Raw genomic sequence first — 21,745 nt, forward strand, 5'->3', positions numbered from 1 at the left:
GACACTAGTGGGGCATTAACTACTATAAACAGCGACGTGCTGCACTTTTCGTACGTGAGGTCACTAGAGTACAATCCAGGTTCATGAGGCTTGAAGTCGCTCATAGCTCCTCATAATAGTATTCATAGCGTTCTTCACAGGAGAGGAGCCACCATTGCATCAAGTCGTTGGGCAGGACCCTAAGCCTACCCTCCACAGATATCAAATTAGAAGGAGATTAACACCACCCCAATAAGATCTCAACCTATTCAAGGCACCATCATCCTATTCAAGGAACCCTCGTTGTTGCACACCAGCATTAGGCTGCTTTACAAAGCGCATGGGTCCACGCCACAAAAAGTAGTACACATCTTAGACATTATGCACATGCACCAGGACTCCTAGTAGAACCCCATTGGGGTCGAACGAAGTTGAAAATACTCAAGGATGACACATGACACAATTATGTCTAGGATCCCCTTGATGAAGGGATGGCTGTTTGATACAGTGATACGGCTGACGGCCATGTATGCAACCTTTTTAGAGGCGTGATCTCTTGACGACAGAGTGGAGGAGATTTGAAAGGCTGCAATTGATTATGGATCCCAGATGATTCGGAGCAAGCCCTTAGTCCCTCGTTAGATAGCACAAGTAGAGTTTGCCATACACCACTTCCTCCAACTCCATACATCTCGGACTTGGGCCGGGGCAGGGGGAGGGAGCTAGGAGCTCCCCAACAAGATCCAGTTCTATCACGACCACTTCCTGAGAGTATCGAGGAGGGATTGATCATCAAACCCCCAATACCTGGAGAACAAGAATCTCACATGCACTGAGAATCGCCTTTGGACAGATGTGGGTCTCATCCCAACAACTGAGGATTGAGGCGGGGAGAGCCACAGGTATACCCAAAGAGCAGCGGATCTGCATGTTATGCACATTAGGGGTAGTTGAGACAAAGGAGCATTTTCTTTGTGCTACTCGCGCTACCACTGTCTCTACCATTAGGGGAGCAGCTTCAGCCCACTCTCACAACTAATCTGCTTACATGACCAGGTCTCCATTGGGCACTATCTGATGGAGATGCGCCAACACAGGGAGACGCTACTACGACAGATCAAAGAGCAACATAAGGCAACAAGGCCACTGGACATAGAGGCTAATCAGGCGCAGTGGCGCATCACAAACATCTATATGTTTGAGTTAACCCAGGGACACAGTGGAGTAGAGGAGGAGCTAGCTGATATGAGGGCAGCTTGGATTAGCAGAGAGAGCCCACATGGTGACGTCGAATGAGGGACGTAGAGACCAACCGCGAGTCAGAGAGCACCCATAGCACATCCTATTGAAGTCCGACCTATCACCACTTTTCTCACGCGTGATCGACAGAGATGAGGGGTCACTCTGTACATAGCTCAGCGGGTTCATAGATCGAGGAGACTGCGTCCCCAGCCATAGCATGAGACAGCTCGACAGACACACATCCGAGATATCTTCACAACTCACCGAAGAGCCACCACTGTGATGGGCTTCCGTTTCTAAGTCTCAGCTCTCAAATTGACTCAGATTCCGATTTAGTCCCAGTTTCAGTTTCAGTTTGTATTTGATTGTGATTATGCTAGAGCTTTTGAGCTCAGTAGATCAGTACTCAGCAAGGGCCCTATCACGCCCTTTGCCCCAGCCCATTGAGCTTCTATCAGTTTTCATTTTTGTGCACTTTGTCCCATTGGCCCAGGAAGCCTCCCGCGGATGTTGATACATACATCTCTCTCTCTCTCTCTCTCTCTCTCTCTCTCTCTCTCTCTCTCTCTCTCTCTCTCCACACACTGGCCAAGATCTATGGATCGGTACTAGAGAGAGATATCAGCAGTCATACAGAGGCACGCCGGCAACGAGCACTAGGGCATGCAGGATTCAGGAGGCAGCACTCTACTGTAGACCACATTTTCACTCTGAGGGCTATCATTGAGGAGGTGAGGTCCACACATCAGAGAGTCTACACATGCTTGTAGGCTTTCGAAAGGCCTTCGACACTATTCCACGATCCCGCATGATCAAGAGACTACAGAAGATGCAGATCCCAGAGATGCTGATTTGGGGTGTGATGAGCTTATATGAGTCAATCAGAGGCAGGGTCCGTGCCCCAAGCAGTCTATTGGATTGGGTCAAGAGCACCATTGGGGTGAAGCAGGGCTGCCCTCTCTCACCGACTCTCTTTGGACTCTACATTGATGAGATCACATCTTTCATAGATTGCCTAGGTGGCGAGGGCTCATTACTAGGGGATCTCATACAGATATTGTTATATGCTGATGATATAGTCCTTATATCCTCTTCAGCGGAGGGGCTGCAGAGAGATCTGGAGGCATTAGAGGTGCTTTGTAGAGAGAGACATCTGACGGTCAACCTTGGAAAAACTAAGGTTATGATCTTCAACACCTCACGAGCAGTGACTCGCCGACTTAGTTTCACCTATCGTGGTGAACCAGTGGAGATAGTGCAGTCATACACATATTTGGGAGCAGTCTTCCCAGGACCCATCTTCACAATGAAACATGCAGCCTAGGCACGACTCACACGAGGGTGTAGTGCTTTGGCTAGACTAGAGTGGCAATGTTTCCAGGCGCAATTCCAGGATCCACCAACGAAGGGTTGGCTTTTCGACACACTAGTGCGGCCGACTGTCATGTATGCAGCACCTTTCTGGGGGTGCAATCTTCCGAGGACAGACTGGAGAAGCTTCGAGCGGCTACAGGTGACGATGGGATCCAGGATGATCCGATATAAGCCCTCAGTTCCACATGAGATAGTACAAGCAGAGTTCGCCATGATACCTCTCCAGGTTGATGCCATCTTTCAAACAGTGACTTTCATCCACAGAGTCTGGGATTTACCCCATTGGAGACTTGCGAGGTTGGCCCTAGAGTCATCCAGACAACTCGCAAAGAGCGGGGCAGACACATGGTATGCACGCATATCTACATGGCTTGCCAAGCACGGTATCCAAATGGACAGGCTTCCCCCATTTCAATACAGCATGGACGCACCTCTGAGTCGATCTCGCGAGATGAGATTAACCGTATCATACGGTTACACCTCCTCCAGCTTCACACATCCTAGACTTGGGGGGAGGACCAGGAGCTCTCCACCAAGACCCAGTTTTATCACGACCACTTCCTGAGAGTATCAGAGGAGGGATTCGTTATCAGATCCCAGTATCTCGAGGATAGACGAGTCTCCCGTGCACTGAGGATTGCCGTTGGTCAAATGTGGGTTTCGTCGCACCAGCTGAGGATCGAGGCAGGGAGAGCAACGGGTATACCCAGAGAGCAATGAGTCTGCACACTATGTACGCTGGGGGCAGTTGAGACAGAGGAGCATTTTCTTTGTGTTTGCCCAACCTACTACGAGATTCGGGGACGCTACCACTGTCTCTACCTAGAGGGGAGTGGCTTTGGTCCTTTGTCACGACTGATCCATTTCCATGACCAGGTCTGTATCGAGCTTTATCTAATGGAGATGCGGCAACACAGGGAGACGCTTCTACGACAGATCAGAGAGCAACAGGGGATGGTCAGACCACTACAGGACATAGGGGGCGACCGGACATAGCGACACGTCACAGACTTCTATACATTTGAGTCACAGCCCCTAGACACAATGGAGTGGAGGAGGAACTAGCCGATATGAGAGCAATCTGGATGAGCCAGCCAGCATATTACCACCGAGAGAGGGGCGCAGAGGCCACATGTGTGACAGAGAGCCCCCAGAATACACTCTATTGAGATCCGACCTAGCACAGCTTACCTCAGGGGAGACCGACAGAGACGAGGGGTCACCCTAGACATAGCCCAGAGAGTCCAGAGAGCGAGGAGACTACGTCCCCCACTGCAGCACGAGACAGCTCGACAGACATAGAGATGAGACATCTTCACAGTCCACCAAAGAGCCATCATTGTACTAGGCTTCGGTTTCGTCCCAACGCCTAGATCGATTGATTGACTGATATGGCCCACTCTGCAGTTGTAGTTGACTTTTTTTCTGTGATTATGATTCTGTTAGCATAGATTAGTACTCAGCAAGGGTTCTAGCATACCCTTTGCTTCAGCCCACTGAGGCTTGTATGAGTTCGCTTTTCTGTGTACTTTGTCCCATAGGCCCGTGAGGCCTCCCGTGGAGGACGTTAATCTCTCTCTCTCTCTCTCTCTCTCTCTCTCTCTCTCTCTCTCTCTCCATACACAGATAGAGACTTCATCTTCTACACTGAGACACATGAGAGCCCAGAGAGAGGGCTGCCCACAGTGACACGATACACTTGGGAGTCAGCTCATAGGAGAGAACTGAGGAGAGAGAGTGGAGTACGAGACTCTGGAGGCATAGCTTCCCTTTTCAAGACATGCTTGAGACCACTCATATCTGCGGTGCGACGAGAGGAGCGTGCATGTCATATGTGGAGATGAGTCCAGTTGCTAGATGCCCGACCAATCTTCATTTCAGTATGCTACTTCCCTCCACACACGTCATCATATGCTCATGAGGTCACTACAGAGGGACACAGCCCCTATGAGACGATACGTGATGATATCATAGAGTTATCCAGACAGGTAGACACCCTCCTTTTGGGGGACTTCATTGCAAGGACAAGGGATAGGCATGTGGGCTTACTTGACTTCACATATGAGAGGGACCCACACATGATTCCGGAATTAGATGCAGCACAGCTTGGGATCCAGAGACATTATGCAGATACCTCACATGTGACAGTATACGGCCGACACCTGCTTCAGCTAGGAGCTGTCCACGATCTCATCATCTACAATGGCCTTCAGAGATGGCCATCATTTAGAAAATTTACCTGTTTCCCACATGGAGGCGGGACTAGCACAATGGACTACTTACTAGGCCCAATGGCTTTTGTCTCACGGATACATGACCTCATAGTAACCCCCACCCCCCTCGGAGCTGACCACTCATATCTGGCCTTCTATGTTCTTGCTACTATGCCACTCACAGGGAGAGCTCCTACCACATCCCGTACCCAGATCCACTTTGACCGTGCCCTTGATCCAATGTATGTGAGTCACTTAGCTAGAGAACTTCCGGTCCTAGTGGAGGATGATTTAGACCTCGCCCACGCCTCAAACACCCTTGTCACAGTGATACAGAACGCTGCCACCAGATCCTTTCCTACAAGCCGATCTGCACAAGTACGAGATGGGAAGATTCCTCAAAACCCCTGGTTTGATGATGAGTGCAGAGAGATGCGAGCCCACCTCACACGGGAGTAAGCCTTGGGTCAATCCACGTCCATGTTGTGCTGACTCGGGAGATGTAGACGAGTCAGCACACTCACGTTCCTACAGGTCTCCACTTGGTCCTGAGACACAGTATTAGTCAGGTCCCTTCCCCTCTCCTACTCCCACTACTACTCCTCGCTCCGGAAGCGCTCGCGCAACTTCCACTCCTTCTGACTCAGCTACCGTCAGTCCTCCTTACTCATCAGGGGATCTCTTCTATCAAATCACAGCTGCCGGAGAGATAATAGAAGATAGAAAGGGCAAAACAGTGATGGCCACCATGAGGAGATTGATGAGTCATCACTTCAAGAGCGGCATTGCTACCGATTGGCGGTATCAAGATGGCCAAAAGAAGCAGGCGGTCATCGATGAGTTAAAACAAAGATACCCCAACCCGCCAAATGTGGAGTTTAATGATGATTATATGCGAGAGCGCATGGGTTTGGTCTTGAAGCATCGTAGATCAACCTTGCGTACTTCCATCACAAAGGGGTTGGCTAAACCCAGCTAGGTAGACAAAGCTGATTGGAAGTACTTCAAGAAGCAAAATAGGGACCATCCCGAATTGTTCGAGGATGAGACACAACGGATCTTTCAACGACTGACACCCCAGCCTTCCTCACACACAGGATGGATGAGATCATCAGATCTCGGACTGGGTTGAGAGCACAATTGGGATGAAGCATGGCTGCCCTCTCTCACCAACTCGCTTTGGATCCTACATCGATGAGATCACATCCTTCATAGATCGCCTAGGGGGTGAGGGTTCATTACTGGGTGATCTCCTCATACAAATATTGTTATATGTTGATGATATAGTCCTTATATCATCTTCAACGGAGGGGCTGCAGAGAAGATCTAGAGGCCTTAGAGGTGTTCTGCAAAGAGACAGACATGACGGTCAACTTTGGGAAAACCAAGGTTATGGACTTCAACACCTCAAGGGTGTGCTTCGCGGACTTAGTTTCACTTATCGTGGCGAGCCAGTGGAGATAGTGCATTCATACACATATTTCGGAGTAGTCTTCACAGGACCCATCTTCACGATGATCCATCCTGCCCAGGCACGACTCACATGGCTTGCTAGGACAAGATTCTTTCAATACAGCATGGATGCACCTCCTGAGTCGATCCCATGAGATGAGATCAATCGTATCATACAGTTAGACCTCCTCCAACTTCATACATCACGGACTGGGGGGGGCGGCAAGAGCTCCCCCACCAAGACACAATTCTACCGCGACCACTTCTTGAGAGTATCAGAGGAGGGATTCATCATCACACCCCAATATCTCTAGGATAGAGGAGTCTCCCATGCGCTGAGGATTGCCATTGGTCAGATGCAAGTTTCATCACATCAATTGAGGATCGAGGCAGGGAGAGCAGTAGGTATAGCCACAGAGCAACGGGTCTGCACGCTATGTACGCTAGGGGCAATTGAGACAGAGGAGCACTTTCTTTGTGTTTGCCCAACCTACTATGAGATCCGGGGGCGTTACCATTGTCTCTAAGTGGTTTCAGTCCTCTTTCACGACTGATCCATTTCCATGACCAGGTTTGTATTGGGCTTTATCTGATGGAAATGCGTCGGCACAGGGAGACACTACTGCGACAGATCAGAGAGCAGCAGGGGATGGCCAAGGACATAGAGGCTGATTGGGCACAGCAACACGTCACGGACTTCTATACATTTCATAGGCTCGCAAGGCCTCTTGTGGACGTTTATACATCTCTCTCTCTCTCTCTCTCTCTAAAAAGGCATCTCAACAAAGCATAAGCATACAATGTACCTCCACATTTTATACCTATACTTTAAGAAGGTTCATTCTCTACAAGTTTAGACAAGATTGGCATTGTATACCACTTTTAGGTAAGCTTAATCATAAGTCGCAGCATACCTGATTTCCTCAAATCTTTGGCAAACACTGAGAAGATCTGCTGATTCAGGAACCTTCCCTAGAAGATCCAGAGCCTCTCTAGCCAATCTTTGTCTCTCCTCTGAATCAACTGACTCTTTGGCCTTCTCTAAACATTCCACTGCTTGGTAGAAAGTATAATCTGCCTCTTGGTAAAAGCTTGGGCAACCATCCCTGAGCTTCATGCTCATCTCATTGACTGTACCTCGACCATCTGATCCAATGTAATACTGAATCCACAACAAACCCAGAATGAAATGAGAACCGAGTTAATCAAAAACCCACATCATTGCAAGAATAAACAACCACTTCATGAAAGCATCTAATCATGTGGAGTTGAAAAGAGAGATGTTCCCCCTACATTTGTTAAGAAACCTACATCATGTAGTCATTAATTATCTGCCAAAAATGTTCCAGCATCTCACAGATCAACAGAGGAAAACGTTACAGATGCAGCTGCCAGTCAAATTTACTAGCCAGAAATAGTGATATAAGATTGCTAGCATTTGAATGTAAGAGCAACATTTGTGACAAATACAATATGCAATTGCTCCATTATACTTTAAAATCCAGTATGCTGACAACTTACAGCCCCTCTATGCTGACGATTTACTGCACCTCACTTAAATTATTGAAGAGTTCCCAGCAAACTAAGAAGTCAAACCCATAGGTGAAGTTTAAAAAATATTATGTTTGCTCGCAACTGCCTTTGACGTGCAATTACCCCTCCCTTAAGATAATTAATGCTTAAGTTTCAGTACTCATGATGACATTCCTAGACCAACCAATGCCATTTTTACATTCGTACATCACTTAAGCTCAGCTACGGCAGCTTATCGACACAATGGGTGTGTTAAAACCTCTTGACCCACTGCCACATCAGCTAGGGTTTGGGAAACACTAAAAATGGATCTCTTTCACACACTCTTGTACATGCTGTCTCTACAAGTTCGTTGTTTTCTCTCAACACCATCAACACCATCACTCAACAAGGCAGCGGATCCCATGGACCCGAGTAACTAATGGACTATCATGATTGGACATGTGATGTCCAAGATCTATGCAGCTGTATTGGATACGTCAGTCAGCCTGTTCGCAGAGATGAGAGGGCTCAGAGCAGAGGGTCAGGCCGGTTTCAGGCGAGACCATGGGACTGTGGATCACATACTCACACTCAAGAGTGTCATTGAGGAGGCCAGATCACGGAAGGAGAGGGTATATTGCTGCTTTGTGGATTTCCGCAAAGCCTTTGACATAGTACCTCGAGCTTGTCTCATCACACGCCTACAGACACTAGGATTTGATCAGGAGATCATATGGGCAGTCATGGCACTTTATGAGAGAGACTCAGGCCGAGTTCGGACAGGCACAGGTTGGACAGATGAGATCGTGAGTACCATAGGGGTCAAATAGGGTTGTCCCTTATCACCAACCCTGTTTGGCCTCTACATCGATGAGCTTGAGACTTTCATGGGGGCTTCCGGAGGGACCGGTTGCTCACTTGCTGAGATCATCATCAGGATTCTTCTTTATGCAAATGATGTAGCACTCTTGTCGTCCACACTCGAGGGGCTCCAGCGACACCTGCATGCACTACAGGCTTTTTGTTTATCCCATGATTTGGAGGTCAACCTTGGCAAGACAAAGGTCATGATCTTCAACACCTCTCGAGCAAACATGCAACGGAAGCAGTTCACTTTCGGTGGGTCACCAGTTGAGATCGTATCCTCATACACTTACTTGGGGGTCATCTTCTCGGCCCGATCTTCACGATGAGACCAGCGATGCAGGCCAGACTGAGTAGGAGATACGCCTCACTGGCTCCGCTAGAGAGACAATGCTTCCACTCCCACTTCCAGGACCCTCGGACCAAGGCTCTTCTCTTCGACTCCTTGGTCCGACCAGCCGGTATGTATGGCAGCCCTTGTTGGAGACCTGACATGTTAGAGATAGAGTGGGCACGGGTGGAGCGCCTGCAGATCCTCATGCTCTCACGGATGATCCGAGGGAAACCATCTGTACCACATCACATCATTCAGGCTGAGTTTGGTGCTTCTCCACTCCAGCTAGATGCAGCCTTTCAGACCATCACATATCTACACCGAGTTAGATCATATGGGGATTGCACATCAGGGAGACAGAGGTTGCCATGGTTGGCTCTCGATTCCTCCATGAGGTTGGCAGCAGAGGGAGACGAGCGATGCTGGTATGCACGGACTCACATATGGTTTGTGAGACTAGGGTTTCACATCGATAGGATACCCCCTTTTCAGTACGGTGTAGATGCCCCTTCGGTACTCCCACCCACCATCCTGATCGGGCCACACACCAACCAAGTCATTCGAGAGGATCTCCTGCAGCTACACACCTGTAGGACCTGGTTGGAGTCGAGGGAGCTTCCAGTGAAGCTGAGTTTCTACAGAGATCACTGTCTTCGTATTTCGGAGGAGGGATTCATCACACCACCAGGGTACATTGAGCTGCATCTACCTCACTCACTACGGATCTCCATCGAATAGTTTCGGGTATCATCACACCGCCTCCACATAGAGAGCGGCAGAGCAGAGGGGATCCCTAGGGAGCATCGCATATGCATATTGTGCGACTGTCGGGAGGTTGAGTCGGAGGAGCATTTTATTTTCAGGTGCCCAGTGTACTACGAGATATGAGGTCGCTGCCACTATCTCTTCAGAGACGGCTCCGGGCTCCTTTCCAGATTCCCCGCCTACCCAGATCAGAGATGCCTCGCGGCCTTCATTCACAAGGAGATCCGACACAGAGAGTACTTACTCAGGCGACCGGGCTTGGCCACATCATCAGACACCTCTCAGAGCAGGATCACAAGGTTCTTCCCATTGAGTGACATTGATCGTCCAGTCTCTAGCCGCAAACATGATAGAGACCCCGACCCGACGATCACAGCACGACACACGAGACATCGAGGGGACACACAAATCACTCTGGGAGACCTCCCGTCATTGTTTAGACCCGGGATACCTGTGAAGTTTGAAACCTTCAATGGGATGCACGACAGATTAAGGCTCTGACATTTGTGCAGCAGCAATTTAATGTTGCCTAATCCGATGGTCATTTCACAAGTCTTCCAAAGTTTGAAAGGCAGCCACCTTTTTGAAGGGTAACGTACTCCAATGGGGGACCAATTTGCTTTTGCAGGGTAAAGCCCCAAACACTCGGGTTGAGTTCAAGCAAGTTTTCTCATCTGCTTGGCTCACCACCACTTTTGAAGTGGATATAATGACAGCATGGCATAAGTTGGATGCCGCAAATTGCAAGAACCTCGAGGAGTGTAAAAATTTCTAGGAGGCCTTATTGCCGATCAGTTCGTATAGGACTCTATCACTGTCTGAGCAGGTAGAAAAGTATTGTTGTGGGCTGCCAAAGGAACTTCGTGACTATTGCACCAAGACAAAGGTCTCCAACATGTCTCAGCTAATTGAGAATGCTACTATAGCCTATGCTCTCATGCAAGGGATGACTCTAGGATTCAAAGGTAAGCAGCAGGACTCTTTCACGAAAAGGAAACTTGCCAAGACGACCAAAGGCAAGTTGGATGTGGACTCGAGGCCTAATTGTAAGCCCAGTACCAGAGAGAGATTGTCTCCTTAGGAATGGCAAGCCCTATTTGAAGCTAGAAAGTTTTTCCTTTGCAAAGAGGAGGGCCATCGGGCCAAAGATTGTCCCAATCGTAAACGGAAACAACCTATGGGAGCACAAGAAGCGAAAACGGGCAGCCACACGCGCTAGGAGATTTGTTTTTCTTTGGTAAGAAGCAGTAATTTTGGTACGAATAATTGTAAAAGATGAGAGTCTCCTCTTCCTAGGCTGTATGGTAAATTGCAGACTAAGTATTCCTTGATATTGTTGGATTGCTCTTGTTGCCCGGCATGGCTAGAGCAGCACATCCCTGTATCACATGCCTGTTTTGGATGCTCTTGTTGCCCAATATGGCTCGAGCAATAAATCCATTAGTACATGCCAGTTGGTATTTGATTTGAACCATGAGGCAAGGATCCAAGTCTAGCATCGATTGGCTGAACGGATTCAATTTGTGGTGATGCAAGTCTAAAAGGATATCGAGTACCGGGATCTATGTTCCTAGGATCCATTATTGCCATGTGTGTCTGGTTCAAGTTATGGGAGGAGAGTGAACTAGCAAATTTCACTCAGAGTGGTGTAGTCCACTCAGTTGTTGTGCTTTGAGCTGACTTTGGTTGTAGCTCCTTCAGGCTCAGCAGAGCGTAGGTCTGGAGCATTGCCTGATGCTCAAGGAGGGGGTAGTTCCTCCACCCCCTTGTCAACAGACAGGCTCACGGTATCTAGAAGTCGCTTGGTGACACTGTATGTCTCACCCGAGGTACTGCCTGCTGACAGTACATCTGCAATGGGACTTCTATGATGAGTGTACTAGTCACTCCACACGGATGCTGCATTACCATATCATCAATGCTGGTGGTTTATGTTTATAGCAGCAAACTCGATAGTTTGTTGTTTCAAGAGGAGGGTATGTCACACAGACGTGAAGTTATCAACCGTAACTAACTTTGGCTTAGGGGAATAGCCCAGGGGAAGCGACACTTCCTAGAAGTCCCTAGGTGCGCACACCAGGCCTACATGCTAGGGACAAGGCAAGGTTTTGAGTCTAAAGGTTAGGCCCAAGAGAAACCAATGTTCCATTGGTTAGAAGGGTTAGGATTTAAGGGTGAGGGGCAAACCAATGTTTCATTGGTTTTTGTGGGTTAGAACATTAATGAGGGGGCCACATGGCAGCCCCTCATGCACACCTACCCCCTTCCTCTCCCTCTAAGGCTAAGGTACAGATTTCTTTTGACGTTGATCTTCTTGCTTTTCTTCACGCATTCCGAGGTGAAGAGTACAAAAGTGTAGCACGCATTCCGAAATCCTTTCTCCATGTCCTTTGCTGCTCCACGCACCTCGAGGTAGTTTGTACAGCTGTACGGATTGCAAGTACTGATCCCGAAGTGTTTTGACGATTGTTTGCACGCACCTCAAGGTGCCTTAATTGTGGTCATCGTTGTACCATACAGACCTGCATTTATTGCGTACACAAATCCGTATGAATCGTACGGACAACCATTCGAGGCTGCTGCAACTGTTGCACCGTTTTGGAGCTGTTAGTTGTTGTTTAATCCAGTTGCATGCTTTTGGTGGGACTCAGCCCTGACAGGATAGCTTGGCTTCTGTACTTGATCTCCTGCACCCCTGAGCCTCACCATTCTCTTTCTTCTTAGCTTCCAGTTCCTTCATTTCTCTAACTTCTTTCCCTCTCTCTTCTCTACCCGTGGTTGGAAGTCAACTGCACCATTTCGGGGGCCTAGACAGAGGAAAGGTGCGAGAGCAGAGCTTGCCCCTCTTCCACGGACAGCGGGTACAGTCGTTATGACTTCCCCTTTTTGCAATTTTCAAGTTCCTTGCGGTGCATTTGTTGTTTGGAGTTGCCTCTGGACCTTACAGGCTTAAGAGGACACTCAGTTGCAGAAGGTGTGCCTGGGAGAGTGCCAGAGGGGCAGTGTATTGCATTTGGATGCCTTGAGGTTGCTTGAGCATTTTGGGAAGTGTATGGATGCCTTATCACTAACAGTTAGTTACAGTCTTTGTGGAATGCTTGGACACCTTTACAGTTGGTCATGGACAAATGGTGAATGCCTTAGCTTTGCCTTGGCACTTGGGCACTAGTATGTGCACTAGGATGGAATGTAGGTTAAAGCCAAAGTTTGGCTTGGACAGTGGAATTGACCGTGGGGTAGAGCAGAGGGGTGAGCCCTTGTCGTATGTACCAATTTCATTCCTAAAGAAATAAATAAATACCGGAAGGGGCCCCAAGTATTTGGGGCCAGTGTGGTGTCTTGTACTTGGTTTCATTGAGCAGGGGCATCCAATTATTTCTCAAATTGTTTCTAAGTGGTATTGTTTAAAGTTAAGTGGTTGGAAATGATGCAATGTGGCTGTGAGTGATGAGTATGCAATGCAAGTTATGGTCTTCTGCCCTTTAGGAAACTGAAGGCCGGTTACAGATTGGGCAAAAGGCTACAAGTTGTGTAACATGCAGAAAAGGCAACTCTTCATCAATAGAGATATTGTCTTTGATGAAGAGAATGATGCAAAAGGTGAAGGAAAAAAACCGCCACTTATCCACTTGGACGAGTGGACATTAAGGGGAAGAAGAGGAACCGCCCTAGGATAATGCCAAATTCCAGCAGGTGGTTGAAGAAGAGACACCACCTCGTACTTTGAGAAGAACAATGCAAAGTTGAGAGATAAAGGAATTACCTGAGGCTACGACTCTGCTACAGATGGACTTAGACAGTCACAGCGGGGTGAAACCGATAGGAAAATATTCAAGTTTCTCACATATCACATGCACGGAAGAGGTGAACGACAGCTTTGAGCATAAATGTTTCAGCAAAGCCGTGAATGCCGAGGTGACATGGAGTCTAAATATGATTCAATCACGAAAATTGCACCTGGAAGCTATGTGAAGTACCACAAGACAAGAAGCCTATTGGCACTAAATGGATATATACGATCAAAATAAAGAAATACAAGGCAAAATTAGTGACCAAGGGTTATAGCCAGGTTGAAGGAATTGATTATTGCGAGACCTTTGTACATGTGACAAATCTAGGCACTATCAAAACTATATGTTCCATTGCAGTGCAGCATGAATGTCCTATCTTTCAGATGTATGTAACCTCTGGATTTTTTAATGATTATCCAGAGGCTTGAAGCAAGCACGGAAGGCAAGGTATGCCAAGATAAAAAAGCATTTTCTTTAGAAACGTTTAAGAAAGAGTTTTGCAAACCCAAACCTTCACTACATAAAATCTTGGTGAAATGCACGTTGCCTTTGGTATTGAAGTATGGCAACTTAAGGACAGGATTATTCTTTCTCAATCTAAATATCTCAAGGTTTGACAGCGTTAACAGGCTGAATTGTAAACCTCTGAATGTTGGGATATCTCAAGGTGTATGCCCCAGGCACACCTTAGGTTCTATGTGTGTGTGCTAGAGGCACAGTTAGGTGCCCATAAGCACTATTAGATGTGTGTTTGGAGTGGATTGAGCTCGACTCATTTGGTAGGTATGATGGAGATAATCTAGGAGTGATTTATGGATCACGAGATGCTCTCTTGAGCTCATGTGTGATGTCATCTACCTTTGTATTGAGCCTATTTAGAGGCTTCTCTTTCTGAATGAGATTATCTATTGCATTTCGTGTTCATCACTTCATCCCTTTCAGCTATGTTTATCTTCAACCCTCCATAGCTACTCTCAATTCGTTACATTTGGTATCAGAGCAAGGTTCCGTGCTTGAACAGCCTATGAGGATTTGCTGAAGAGAACACGGTGGATTTGAAGCTATTGATCGGAGTCCTACAGTAGGAAGGTGTCGAAAGCTGAGTCGAGATGATTTGACTCAATAAGGGGGTGCATAGTTGTTGTCCTATTGCTGTTTTTGATAATCTCAAATTAGTCATCATGGGTTTGATCTTCAACGGAAATTGGCGAAGCAACATAGCAGTTTATTGCGATTTTATGTACTGGCAGCTTTGATCGACAGAAGTAGTATTGACTCTACTCGAGCATGCTGTCTTATTCATTAAAGCACATTGGAATCCTCATTTTTGTCACGACGTTCTTTTGTGTTGGAGTCATCTATCTTCAGGATTTTTCATGCGTCTATACTCTGGAGTATGTCAACAGATTTTTGCAAGGTTGATTATGCTGAGTGACGTCTGCTATCTACAAGCATTTCTAGCTTATGACAGTTTTTCACCCTTTCGCGTCTTCTCTCGAATCAATGCAACCTCTCTCTTAGTTCCAAAGCGCTCGTGATGCGGACTATTTGGGCCTGCTTCAAACTTTTGTGCTGATATCGTACATTGATCTGTCCACATTCTACGCTGCTTCTGTGGTCCTGAGCGGCTTGTCATCTAGCTTTCAGCAACCAGCTGCTGCAGTTCGTTTTCGGCTCTTTCTGAGCAACCACATATGTTTCACATGCGACTACTTTTGTGAATCTGAGCTAAAAGGAGCAGATGAGGGTTGCTAGCCACTACTACTCTCTAATGATTTGGAAGTTTCGTCTTCTTTTATTGGTCATGGTTGTGTTCGACCAGCCAAGCAAGAAAACCCATTTTGTTGTTGTGTCCAACATCAGCTTATCATCTCTGAGCTGCACCAAAAATCACGTTATGTTGCCCTGCTCAGATCATGTTTCCAAAAAGGAAGCAAAACCAGAAACTGCCAATTTACTTTCAGTTGATGTGCCTCCACAAGATGAGGCCTCCTATGAAGATTATGCTTTTTGAATCATCTCCATATATGCTCCAGATCTCTCTTTTTTATATTGAGTCAAGGTACTCAACCTGGATAGTCCTCCAAAATGAATGAAATAAACTATTATGTTCTTTGTAAACACCTCTGGTCACCATATGATGTAGGCCATGTGTATGTGTTTTGCTCCATGGTACCTCCTGCAGGCATTGTGTGCATGTACATGCAGGGAAGATAACCATTGGAAGGTCTTTTGCATCCCTTTTGTTTAACTTACACCCATGGGAACCCTTGCTAGCTTGAGATCCTAGCCATTGATAGATCCATGACCACCATGAGATGGCATGTGACACCTTGTGCTAGCTATATCCTTGACATAGCCTGAGGCATTCCCTTGAGGGGGGGTTTGTTGGGATATCTCAAGGTGTATGCCCCAGGCACACCTTAGGTTCTATGTGTGTGTGCTAGAGGCACAGTTAGGTGCCCATAAGCACTGTTAGATGTGTGTTTGGAGTGGATTGAGCTCGACTCATTTGGTAGGTATGATGGAGATAATCTAGGAGTGATTTATGGATCACGAGATGCTCTCTTGAGCTCATGTGTGATGTCATCTACCTTTGTATTGAGCCTATTTAGAGGCTTCTCTTTCTGAATGAGATTATCTATTGCATTTCGTGTTCATCACTTCATCCCTTTCAGCTATGTTTATCTTCAACCCTCCATAGCTACTCTCAATTCGTTACACTGAAGACTCCCTTGGATGGCATAGGCAACCTGAGTGTGAACGATGATTCAGCTTTGGTGGATGCCAGCATGTGGGCAGATTTATATACTTGACTACTATGAGGCCTGACATAGCATATGCAGTGGACAAAGTGAGCCAATTTATGTGGCATCCAAGGGAGTTCATTGGACAACAGCCGAGAAAGTATGGAGGTACCTGAAGGGTACACTTGATCTATGCATGGTATACCCTAGATCTGATGAGATTGAGCAGAGTGGCTTTACTGATGCTGATTGCATAGGCTCGATGGATGATGGGAGATCTATTACAGCCTATGTTTTTTTCATTGATTCAGGTGCAGTAAGCTGGAGTAGCAACACAGTAGCAAAAAGCAACAAACAGTTGTATACAAAGCAACTAACATAAGTGCATGTGAAGTCACATGATTGAGGCTTCTACTCAGGGAGACCAAAAGTATTATATAGAGGGATCTATGGTGTTCTTAATTGAATAGTGAGATAAGTCTCTCTCTCCCTCTCTCTCTCTCTCTCCATCGCCTAGCCTCTTCCTCCTGTCACCTAGCCTCTCAGCCTTCCATCACCTAGCCTCTCCCTCCTGTCACCTAGTTTCTCAGCCTCTCTTCCACCTAGCCAAACCTAGCTCCTCCCCTCTCCTGCCTGCTGCAGTAGCAGCGGCGCACACAGCAGCACAGCAGAGCAGCAGCACACACAGCAGCGGGGCGCACAACGCAGGGTGGGCAGGAGCAAGTCTCCAGCTTAGGGGGGGCGCAACAGCAGCCCATTCTCAGCTCAAGGCTGAGCTGAGCCCCGGGCTCAGTCTGGGGTGTCAGAGACAGCAAAGGGGCCTCCAAATTATTCACAGGCCATCATGGAGTTTTCAAAGGCCTCCATGGAGAAGAAACTTGTTATCTCAACCCCAACCTCGACCCCTACAACGAAGAAACTTTCCTTTTCTGCCATTACTGGTTTTGACCCAACTGCCTCTCCTTATGATCTGAATTATTAAAGGCAACGTAGCAAACTCACGGGCTTGTATTTACTGCAAGAACTCAAAGAGGCTAAGGCTCGACTCGCTTCTCTAGAGATGAAAGTTTTCGATATGGAAAACAAAGGAAAACAGGAAACATACAGGAAGTTTTACAGATACAAAGTGAAGCAGCGTGCGTACCAAAGCTGGTACCCAAAGTCCAAGACTTAGTTACCACTCAGGTCAAATCAGTAAAACAGGAAATGACAGCAAAGATGGACAACAAAATTGACACATGGGATGTCTATGAAGAAGTACCAGAACAGGAAAAAATGGCTAATAATACCCAGATACTACGCATAGGAGGATTACCCGAGGGCTGGCAGGATGGGAGCATGGCAGAAAAGCTGGAGCATGTCACAGAAGAAATCTTCCAGATTGAATGGGACTCAAAAGATAAAGTTCTTAAGCAAACCAACAAAATAAGAGGTACCAAGATGTGGATCTCAAAGGAGCTCACCCTGATTCAGCTCAAGATGAAAGCCACAGAATTAGATAAAGTGAAGGAAGCTTGCAAGGAAGGTAAATGGGCTGTTTACAGAGATGGGAAGCACTCATCAGAGACTTCAAATCCAAACCCAAAGACCCTCAGTCTTAAACTGATATAATGAAGACCATTTTTATCATAGTACTAGAATCTAGATGTGTGCTATAATAACCTCGAGCTGAGATGCCATATGCCCTCCTCGAGCCTCTCGTTTATCCAGATGTTGTCAGTCATCTCTTTGGGTGTGTGCTTTGTCCCATAGACCCGTGAGGTCTCCCGAGGACGTTAATATATCTTTCTTTCTTTCTTTCTCTTGTTTACCAAACCACAAACCCTTTGGTATTTTGAAGACTTTCTTTCTTTCCTTCCTTCTTTCTCGTAAACAACAGATTGAGACAGGACAGGGATAGGGCACTCCACAGGAAAGACGGATCTGCAATTTATATGATATGTAAGGAGAGAAACACATTGCATTGAGAAACCTTGTCTACTATGGGATCTGTGGATGACACCATTGAGCGGTTTTGGCCCACCCGGAGATTTCATGGCCCAACCCGATCAATGACGCGAGGCGAGTTTCCTCCTCCAGGCCTAGCAACACAGAGATCAGCTCAGAGGAGAGCACAGGAGGGGCCTCGGAACCCAGCCAAAGGATGATCATGGATTTTTTCTATTGTGACCCGAGTCAGGGGCAACAAGGGACAAGACATAGTAAACATGGGTCTCCCCAACACAGCTCCATGGTGGCCTTCTTGGAGATCATTTCCTTCATCTCCCTAAGGTTGCTTTCATCCAGCCACTAGGATACTTGCAAATTCACGTATTACATATGTTTTAAATAAGCTTCGGGCATCATTTCACAAGTTCAACATTGAGAATGGACGAGAGGTCGAGACCAAACAACAACACAGTGAAAGCATCTAAGTCCCCTCCCCAACCCCTCAATTTCTGCCCGCCCCACATACTCTCACTGCCCTTCGCAGCCCCCCGCCCCCACCCCACCCCTCCTTGAGTTTCCTCATAACCACCCTCTTTTAACCTCCCATTGAACCCCCTATGTCCACTCCCTAATTGCACCCCTACCCCCATATAACCCCATTCCCCCCTACTAACTTAAGGAATCCTAACTAAGGTCTAGCTACCGTAACCCCTTCACAACCCCCAAACCTAGACATAGTCAAAGTAAGCTAAGCTAACCTAGGTGAACTTAAGTATATCAAATTAGCTTTAATCCTAATTGTAAACTTAACACGCATACCACTCCAATAAAATCGGGAAGAAAAGAGAGGGGTAGGGGTGGACTTCTGAAACTTAGTCAACCTAGACCCTGGTTTTGAAGTATGTATCTTCATTCTTGACCGTTTGGGCATGAAACCAAACCTCATTTGTACCTAGATTTCACATGCAGGAAATATAAGGTTTTCCCATCTGATCATGTATTTCCCTAATTAATGCATCACTAATTTGCACATAACTCATCACAACTTGGTCCAAACTAATCAAATTGAGTGTAGTCTTGACTAGTCTCTTTAGCCTAACAAGTGTCACATATTTTGAAGTAATTGCAAACAACAGAACAATGTAACCTTTGTTTCTACCTCCTATATGGGGACTTTGAGGGGGAAATATGTGATTCAATATGGATTAATCCCCATTTGAAGCCTCCTTGTCCATGTATACCTACACACTTTGATATGCATATCAAGAGTTGACACATAAACCTTGGCCATCACGTGACCAACCATCATAGTCTCATATAATGTCTTGCCATGAGCCTCATAATGATGGTGTTAGAGGTGAGAAAGCAAATGCCTCATCGAAGAGCTTTGCTATCATTGGCAAAACAGGCCCCCACCTGAAACACTGATCCCCCTCCGGAATATCCTGGATGCATCGTGGGTTGAGGAAGGGCTTGCTGAGGGGTCTTCTTATGCTTCTTATGTTTCTTCTAAGATGACTTTTTGCTTCCAGGGGAAGCAACCATAGGGGGAGGAGCTTACATAATCTCCGTGACAGCATGTTGCAACTGCGACAGGGCTCCCGCTACACTTTGCATTCGTAGCTGAAAAAGTGCATTGGGATCAAGCTCCTCTGCCTCGTCTACCTCATCCTGTGAGTCTTCCGTGGCATGCTCAGGAGAGACTGGATGAGCCCCACTGTCCTGCTGGTCATCACCCCCGCTGGTACTGTGCTCCTCTTCAAAGCTCTCTGATGCTTTGTCTTCGTCCTGCCCCTTGTGCTCTGAAATGGTCAATGACCTCTCACGGTGTGACATGCTTGCTAAGATTGATGGCTTTAGTAACAATTCCACCTCTGTAGGAAGATGGTGACGGTCCCGGCAATGGAACCACTGAAACTGGCCTTCGATTAAAAAAAGGGCAGTGATCTTCTTCTACTCAGTCATAAACTTCATAAATAGCCACAATGCAAGCTTCAGTCACTTAAATCACTTAGCACAACTTAGAAACAAGCTTCAACAACAACAAAGGTGAGGCTAGAATACCCCTGCTCAATGAAAATAGTACACAATGCACGCACTGGCCCCAAATGCCTTGGCGCCCCTTACCGTATTTATTTAATGCTTCTGAACGGAAATGCTTTACAACAAGGGTTCAACCCTGCACTGTTCCTCTCTGCAAATCCTCTACTTGTCTTCAAGGCATCTAATCCCAGTGAACCACTAGAATTCCCACTGGCAAGGCATACTTAGGCATTCACTTCTGATCTGACACAACTTAGAGGCATTCAGGCATCCAAACCACTGGCAAACTAAGCTCAAGGCAGCCTCAAGGCTATCACATGCATCCACACTGTCCTTAGGCCTTCCACAGGATTACCCTTGCCTTTGGGTGCCGAACCTGGAACCAACTCCCGCTATATGTGGCAAAGGGACGAGCTCCTTCCTCGCACCTATCCTCTGTCCAAGCTCCCCGTAGGATGCAGCTGTCTTCCAGCAATCAGGAGAAGAGAGAAATGAAGATAGAGAGCGGAGGGTGAACAAGAAAGAGCTGTAGAGGAAAGATGGTTCACATATCTGCCCCGAAATGATTGCCTCGGGATTTGTGCCTGAGTCCTCCTAAGAGAAGGTGCCAAAAGCAGCAGGGAAAGTTCCTCCTGCAGCCTGCACTGGTCCAAAACAGCTCCAGAAGCCACCACGCAGCCAAAAACATGTGCACAAAGGTCCAGCACAGCAAAAGACAGCCCCGGGCACCTACTCGAGGCAGCTGAACACGTCTATAGATTCTGTACAGCCGTACGCACATCCGTACAGTCCGTACGAAAATTTTCAAAAAGTTCAAAAATGACTTCTGGCACTTCCTAGAAGTGCGTACTAGCCTTGGAACAGTCAAAACAGAGTTAAAACGGCTTAAAACACGCTTGAAACAGCTCAAACAGCTCAAAAACTGCACAAGAACAACTGAAAACGTCCAACACCTCTGGGAGAGTGAGGGGAGAGAGATGGAAGGTGGGGGAAGGGCATGCATACACATGCATGACGAATGGCATCTCCTCCTTGCCATTTGCTCTTCCTCTAGCCAGTCCCTCACGGCCAAACCATTACAACACTTAACCATGGTTAACCTTGGGTTAAGCGTAGGTTGAGTTACGAAGATACTTTACATCATAGTTTTTTCCATACGTTACCATACGCATACGTCATACGAGTACGGAAGTATGATTGGAGTATGGTTCAGCCCTTGGGGCTGAAACATACGTGACCCTAGTTTCCCTCCAAAAAATTTCAGAAAAATATAGATTGATCATTGATCATTGTACACATTAAATTGACACAGAGGTATTAAACTGAAACTTGAAACTTGTATAATTGTATTAATTTTAAAGTCGTCAATCATGAGTCATGAGTCATGAGTCGTGAATCGTGATTCTTCATTCATGAAAGACTCCAGCCTCCAGAGACCGTAGTCATCTGGATTCTAGATTTTGATACATCATAGATGGAATCATAGATCATAGATCA

At 46.9% G+C, this 21,745-nt stretch overlaps 1 protein-coding gene across 2 annotated transcripts in view; it reads right to left on the reverse strand.

The window, feature by feature from the left end:
* The window catches only part of NUP155 (nucleoporin 155), a 113,656-nt gene that overhangs the window by 34,148 nt on the left and 57,763 nt on the right, over positions 1-21,745 (reverse strand). For both annotated transcript variants that reach the window (XM_087391167.1, XM_087391168.1), the window contains exon 7: positions 7,175-7,422. In XM_087391167.1, the coding sequence (XP_087247293.1) occupies positions 7,175-7,422 (248 nt within the window). The remainder of the gene's footprint in view (positions 1-7,174; positions 7,423-21,745) is intronic.

The sequence above is a fragment of the Dipteris shenzhenensis genome, chromosome 20, assembly GCF_047967505.1.
Source record: "Dipteris shenzhenensis isolate YYH24624 ecotype China chromosome 20, Dip_SZ_1.0, whole genome shotgun sequence".
NCBI lineage: Eukaryota > Viridiplantae > Streptophyta > Polypodiopsida > Gleicheniales > Dipteridaceae > Dipteris > Dipteris shenzhenensis.